This window comes from Lathyrus oleraceus, chromosome 4, assembly GCF_024323335.1.
Source record: "Lathyrus oleraceus cultivar Zhongwan6 chromosome 4, CAAS_Psat_ZW6_1.0, whole genome shotgun sequence".
Lineage (NCBI taxonomy): Eukaryota > Viridiplantae > Streptophyta > Magnoliopsida > Fabales > Fabaceae > Lathyrus > Lathyrus oleraceus.
Window position 1 is genome coordinate 23,743,924 of NC_066582.1, and position 7,483 is coordinate 23,751,406.

The 7,483-nt window shown below is 35.0% G+C and overlaps 1 protein-coding gene across 1 annotated transcript; it reads right to left on the reverse strand.

Moving 5' to 3' along the window:
* Window positions 1-6,530: 6,530 nt before the first annotated feature.
* LOC127135814 (vestitone reductase-like) lies at window positions 6,531-7,277 on the reverse strand. Its single transcript, XM_051062449.1, has 2 exons — window positions 7,198-7,277; window positions 6,531-7,008 (listed from the first exon to the last, which is right to left on the reverse strand). Exons 1-2 carry the CDS (start codon window positions 7,275-7,277, stop codon window positions 6,531-6,533), a joined length of 558 nt encoding a protein of 185 aa, XP_050918406.1.
* Window positions 7,278-7,483: the final 206 nt, after the last annotated feature.

Here is a 7,483-nt window from a genome sequence, read left to right on the forward strand (position 1 = left end):
ATCCACCGAGTTCTAATGATCATATCTTTTATATCTTTAGGAATGATTAAGAATTCCTTTATCCCCTCTATCTCTGGATCATGTTCTAGCACAAGAGTGAACACCTCGTCTTCGTTGCGCATAACGTAACATAACATTTTGGAATATGATTCTTCAGAGGGAGTCAATAACCTATTATGGATCTCTCTATCGGTGGGAGCGGCTGAGCAACTGCCTTTGATGCTTGCACCATGTACAACATTTCTATCAGGTAATTGATCATCAGCGTCATCATCATCTTGCGTACATTGTAGGACGATTCCACTAATTCTCTACATCATAAAAAACAGAAACACAAAACAGAATTAACACAATATATATCATACATTTCAGATATCACAATATTCTCACTCTCACATACCATATATAAATCTTTTATTTCTTCCATTCTTTCTTGTGAGTTTCGCGCATCGCTTCTAACTACTCTTCAAATTCTTACTTTTGAGTATCTATCTTCATCTGAATCTCTTCCAACGTTTCTTTTTGCACCTGTCCAATGCTTTTTCTAGAAGTACAAAAAAATACTCTCAGATCGATGCCATCTCCAACCCCACGAACACGCCTAACATGCTCATTTGTTCCTATTACTTATACTAATATATCATTTTGTAGTTCTGGAACAATGGAGTCTTCACGAGTTGAGTTGACCAGTGAATCCTACACAACATGATAAGACATACATTGTTTATTACCAAAAAGATTTAAATAAAACTTAACATATGCACAACAAGTCATACTTACAATTTTCTCAACTACTAATCTTAAGGCATCTGAAGTGTAGTCTCCATTTGGTCTTTGTCAATCCCTCTTCTATCATACCCTAAATTTTATACTAAGTTTTCACTTGCATTAGCATAGCAAAAATCAATCCATTTTGTTGTGCATTTTTATCAGTTAAAAAGCATTGATCAGGGTTCAGATAAAAAGTCAGGAGCTCTGGCATTTTATTTGGTATTGATGATATTCATTCAGTCATTTGTTGATTAAGAAGTCAAAAGATTTGATTTCTCAATCTCAATGCATTGTTCATTCAATTGCATCGTGTTTTCAGAAGTTCAGAGGGTAACAATCAAGAGTATTCTTGTCATCTAAATCTTAGTAGGTTTTAATCGTGATGGAGAATCAAAAGTAAATGGTCCAAGAGTGATTCAGTTACATCTGATTGCTTGTTCATGATTATATAGTCAACAATTCACTTTATTCACAAGACGTTTGCATTTTTTTACGTGTCACAACATGCATTTTGTTCCACATATTTGTTTAAAATGTCGCTCGAAATAATTTTTCGGATCTACAGACAAACTGGTCATATCATTTCCCAATTGTACATCAAATTAGCAGGCGAAAAATTTCAAAATTGAGCTTTCAGACGTCAGTTTTCTTAATTTACGATTCACATAGTTTAACCTAGTGTGCTCCTTTTAATTTTTCTATTATATTTTCTATTGCATTTTTATCCGTCTGAGCCTTTTAACCGGTAAATTTTTAATGCAAAATTTGATCAAAACATGTATGTTTTCGAGAAGTGTATTTCACGCTGATCATTTTGGTACATTCAAATTATTTTTTCAGGCACATTTGTGTCCGGTTTTTATTCGTTTTATCTGATTATTTCTTTTCTTTCTCTTTTTTCAATATGTCTATGTTAATTATTTAAAAAAATTTCACGTTTTTATTTTAAATTAATTATTTAAAAGAATTTAACTTTATTTAAATTAATTTGTATCAATAATTAATTATTAATCATTGTTTAATTTAAATTGTTTCCATGTTTTAATTTAATTCCATTTATTTTAGTATAATTCATCACTAATCAATAGTTTAAAACTATTATCAGTATTTTTAATTACTTTTTATATTTGACCAAAATGAGTGGCTGAGATGGAGCAGGACCATTCAGCCACTGCAGAGGATCCAGGTCCCATGTATATACAATATAATCATGTGATTAGAAAAGGGCCACGCGGCCATTTATTATCCAAGGAAGAAAGAAAAACATTTTTTTTCACTTTCCACAATAGACTCAAACACGACTTCACTTCACTCCCTCACTTTCAGTGGCGGAACTGAGGGGGGACGTGGGAAGGCAACAACCATCCCTCAACTTTTTTTTTTTTTTAATTCATATATATTAAATTACTAAAACATCCTTATTTTAAATTAAAATTATTTTTTATTTTTTATTTTTCATTCAAAGTTAGGTTAAAATACAGATAAGGTAAAAAGCTTCTACCTTTCCTTTCTTTCTCATATGGTTTTGCTACCGGCACTGGAATCGGAACGGATTAAAGTGATCGGCATCTAACAGGTAAAAAACTTTATTCATTCTTCTTTTATAAAAAGTAACAAATTAAAGTGATTGCTTGATTTGTGTTTTTGAGATTTTTAGGGTTCTTCTTTCTTGATGTGTTAAAATAATCTATATGAGGTTTATTAAGTCAATTCATAACACTGTTGTCGCACCTCGAAAAAAATGGGGATACGACTTCAAAGCGAAGCGCGATCGCACGCTCGCAATGATGGACTGAACAGAGTCGCCACCGAACTTTATTTATTCCTAAAAAGGAAAGGGGAAATATCGATAAAACCCAAAATAAAAGAAAGGATAAGATATGGTCATCGCAACCAATATCTGGGTTCGGGAGTCGATTACGCAAGGGGAAGGTATTAACACCCCTCACGTCCGTTGTACTCAACGGGAACCATTAGGTTAGTTGTGTGCGTTAGTGTTAGTTTGAAATATTTAGGCTTTTCAGTTTATTAGGTGGGAAAAGAAAGAAAGGATGAGAAGAGAATGTTTTTGGATTTTTGATGAAGGACTAAACCTAAGTTTTTTATTAGTGGGCCTGACAAGATTTACAAATCCTGCTCCTACGTATCTCAAAAGAGAAATCAAGGCTTACGTAGTTCTGGGTAGAAAAATGTTTGTTTGTTGGTCGATTTTAGCGAAAGCTATACTGTATTAATCGACGAAAACATTGTTTTACCCAAAACAGATGAGGAGTGAACGCATACCACACATCGAACGGATTTATAAATCTACATTCGGAAAAGCGTCATTTATCTCTACTCAACAATCGTGGCCGAAACATTGTTTTGTATCACTTAAGACAATATATCTTTCATTTATGAAAAAGGTTCTTTGATTAGTCGCACGGCGGCGAGAAAAGAGTTTGATTGGTTGGATGTATTTTGAGCGATGACGAGAACTTGGATGAGCGAGATATACATCTCGAATCCTAGCCTCAGGAGTGCACGGTATACACCATGTTCCATTTCCATCTTTATTGAAAGAGGTTAAGATAGGAATTAAGTATTTTGGAATTTGATTGAGAAAGGGTTTGAAGAAACCGCATTGACAATTTTAGACGATGGCGAGAACCAAGATAGGCGAGGCATACGTCTCGAATCTTAATCTCAGGAGTGCATGGTATACACCATGTTCCATTTCCATCTTTATTGAAAAAGTGTTAAATAAGATTTAGGTATCTTAGATTTGATTGAGAAAGGGTTTGACGAAACCACATTGACAATTTTAGATGATGGCGAGAGTTAAGATAAGCAAGGCATACGTCTCGAATCCTAGTCTCAGGAGTGCATGGTATACACCATGTTCCATTTCCACCTTTATTGAGAAAGTGTTAAATAAGAATTAAGTATTTTGAGTTTTGTTGTGAAAAATGACTTGACACTAGATCAAGTATTGATGGACGTTTAAAAGAAATTTGAAAATTTGAATGAGTGTTTGAGAGAAAACAAAGTGGATAAGTTTGGATGATGACGAGAACTAGGATTGACGAGATATACATCTCGAATCCTAGTCTCAGGAGTGTGCGGTATACACCACGTTCCATTTCCATCTTTATTGAAAAGGGTCTTGAATATGAATTAATATTTTTTGAGTTTTTATGAAAAATGGCTTGACGTTGAATCAAGCGTTTGATGAAAGTTTGAATGAAATGGAATAGAATAGGAAGGAGAAATGAGTTGATTTGTTTTTTTTGAGAAAATACTCGACGTTGGATCGAGTCATTATTTTTGTATTTTTTTGGAAATGGTTGATTTTATTCTTGTGTTAGTATCTAACTAAACAGTCAAACAAAATAAAGAAATAAAAAAGTACAAAATTATTACACATCGGGGGAGTGGGGTACATTTTGTCAAATGGGGATTCGAAATCATAAATAATTAAATCGGGCCCAAACAACAAATAATGCAATGCATGAGTGTAAGTGCAAGAGAACCGGCTCATTGTAAGAAAGCCCAAGAGTAAGCTATGTAAGGTTGATGGCGATGCTTGAAAGCAATCGACTTACAAGGGTATGAAAATGGGTTCGACATTGAATCGAGAAAAGTGTGATTTTAATAGTTTAAAATGGTTTTGAATGGATGATGAAATTAAAAGAAAGCAAATCGGTGTTATTAAACAATAATGAAACTATGAGTATAATAAAAACATAAACATAAAATAAAATGCTAAAAGAAATAAAATGCTAAAAGAAATAAAATGCTAAAAGAAATAAAATGCTACATATATGGGTATTGAACCCACTCCACTAAAGACTTAGAAACTACCCTCTCTCCACTAGGCCATCTATGATTAGTTATAAACTAAATGACAACTTAGATATATAAACCAAAACAGATTAAAGTATGAATTAAAATAAAAATAAAAATAAAAATGGGGTGGTCTATTTAATGGAAGGTTAATTAAAATAAAAAGGAGGAATCCCAAAAGGTGACCCTAGCCGCCTGGCTGTTGGATTCAAAAGATTAGGGATTGGGTACACAAAATAACAATTAATTACAACTAATACCAATAAACCAAATTTAATGACCAAATGAGAAGTCTGAACGTTCACTTAGTAGGGATTTAAAGGTTTGCCTAATAAAAAGCAAATAAATAATAAAAAAAAGAAAAGGAAAGGTGAGGACACGAAGGAAAGTCCAGAACTCAGTTCTCAAACCTCACGTATTTCTCACAATGAATCTCCCTCTAGCTCTCAATCAATCCTTTTTGCGTTAATCACTCTCAACGAACTCGCCTTCCTCAATCTCTCTCACTGAACTCGCCTTCCTCAATCTCTCTCACTTCTCACGACCTCAAACCCAAAGACGCAACAGAACGGAGATTTAGAGGAAAAACAAACTGGTGCTCACCTTTGGCTGTGATTCGGCGGCTCAGGTAACTATTCAATCCTCTCCCTTCGTCTCTTTCAACACTGATTTTTGCTTTGATTTTGGGATTAGGGTTTTCGCTCTTGAAACTTTTTCGCCGTTCCGCCTCTCCCAATTTTTTCGTCCCCCTACTGATTCGTCTCTTCTCCTATTTATCTTCTGTAAATTAGGGTTTGGGATTTGGTCTATGGAGTTCCAGAAGAGTATCTCTGCAAACTACTTTGGATGTACTCAGAATCGAATTGCCCTGTTTGATGCTAAACTTGAAAATGATATTCTGAACTCGTGCTTTCTTCTTCATTTTTTGTCTTAATGCCAATTCGGGTATTTTCTGGAATTTTACAGCTTTGACTAATTATTATGTGTTTTTTTTTGTTACTGCAGTAAAAAATGAAAACATGAGGAGCTCAAACACGGTTCTTTTCGCGTGGCCTTGGCTTGGAAATTTTCATGGTTTGCTCGAGCTTGATTTGAAGATGATAATGATGTTGTTGTTGTTGTTGTTTGATTCATGGTACTTGTAACTCAGCCTTGCTTTGGCTCGTGAATGGAATATGATGGCATGCTTGGTTTGGCTTGGATTGGTGATAAACCTGTGTTGCACACATGTGAACCCAACTTGTTCAACTCATGACTTTGTTTTATTTTTCCCTTATATGATGATAGCATTCTTGATGAATGTAACAAACATGATGATAGCCTTGGCGATGATAACACATAAACTTTATTCACGCTTTGGTTTATTCCGTCAGTGTTTCGGTTTTGGTTTATGCTGCGTTTGGGACTGTTTCATGGATGCACAAGGATGATTTTTCTCATAGCAGTTTTGGTTTTGGTGTAGGACTGGTTTTGGCGCAGGCTGCAGGTGATGACAGGATGCAAGTGTAAGGCTTGTCATGGTAAGTTCAAGACCAAATCCAAGTGCATTCTTTTGTCCATTTGGTCAATGTATGTGTAATATTTGATTGTATGATTGTGATGAGTTGCTTCTGCAGCAGCTTGACAAGTAAGCTCTCGAATTGGACATATGACAAGAACAAGAATTGATGTCCGCTTTTGACCACAATCAATTGGCAGAGACTTCACAACAACTTCAATCGATGGAAGCAAAAAGGCAACTGTTTCTGTACTTGTTGAACACTGCAATAATTTCTTCACCATTTGCTCTTCATTTCCTTGTTGTAACAAGAACACCATTTTCTTTATTTCAGGTACATGCTGAGCTTCTTATGCGTTTTTGTGGTATCCGGTACTATTGGATTCTATGCATGCTTTTGGTTCACAAGGCTCATCCACTCTTCAGTCAAAATTGATTAGTTATAGCAGTCAATGGTTTGTGCTACATCTCCAAATAAGAAAGGCATTGAAGCATAAATTGAACTAGGAAGCTTAGAGCAAATGAAGGGTCCAATAGCAAAATTTGGCACAAGAGTGACAACATCCAATCCATCTTCTTCTCTCTCTTGAAAAGAAACGGCTGAACCACTTGAAGTGTAAACAACTCTCTTCAATGTCTTCGAATTTTTGCATGCTCTTAGAAACCCTAAAGCTCCATCAATGGTTCTTTTTGTCACTACTTCTTCCGGTTCGTTCACTTCAAAATCAACCGGAGTGGCAGTGTGAAATATTCCAACACACCCTTCAATTGCTGCATTAAGACTTTCTGGATTGCTAGGATCGACATTGAAAATGTTTAACTTTTCAGATGCTCCTGGAAGATTTGTGAGGAAGCTAACATCTTTCTTCTGCCGTGGACTAGATCTACTGTGACACAAACTCTTCCTTTTCCTTCTGCCATTTCACATTTTTCTTGCAAAATATTTTTCACACTTTATTGTTATATTGATTACCTCTGTATGAATGTCGATGGCCCTATAAATGTACTGTCTGCACTTATTATTGGCAGGTCAAGGATGAAGCAAGTTATTTTAGAGGATGAAGCAAGATTGTGAAGTTTTGAATGATTGAATGGTACAAAACCTTGAAGTATCACCTAAGAAGACAGTGTTTCTGGTTCTACTTCTACCAACTCTTTGAAAAGATGCACAAGTTGAAAACATTGCTGAATCCAATGATGCGTTAAGGAAGAAGAATGGCGGTGAGTCACTCACGAGAAGCGTGCTAAGAAACACGGAGTTTCTCTCTCAGTGACTCATCAATGGCTCTACAAATTTCTATGTATGATTCGTGAATTGAACATGACCCTTCCTTACACTTTTATGTGATTTTCTCTTTTTTATTTCTACTAATAAATCTTTGAATTTCA

Excerpts from the sequence above, each read along its gene's own strand:
- LOC127135814 (XM_051062449.1), bottom strand. The coding sequence starts at position 7,277 with ATGTTTTCAACTTGTGCATCTTTTCAAAGAGTTGGTAGAAGTAGAACC. Across the intron at positions 7,009-7,197 it reads TTCTTAGGTGATACTTCAAG|AAGGAAAAGGAAGAGTTTGT; the intron begins GTTTTGTACCAT and ends GTGAAATGGCAG.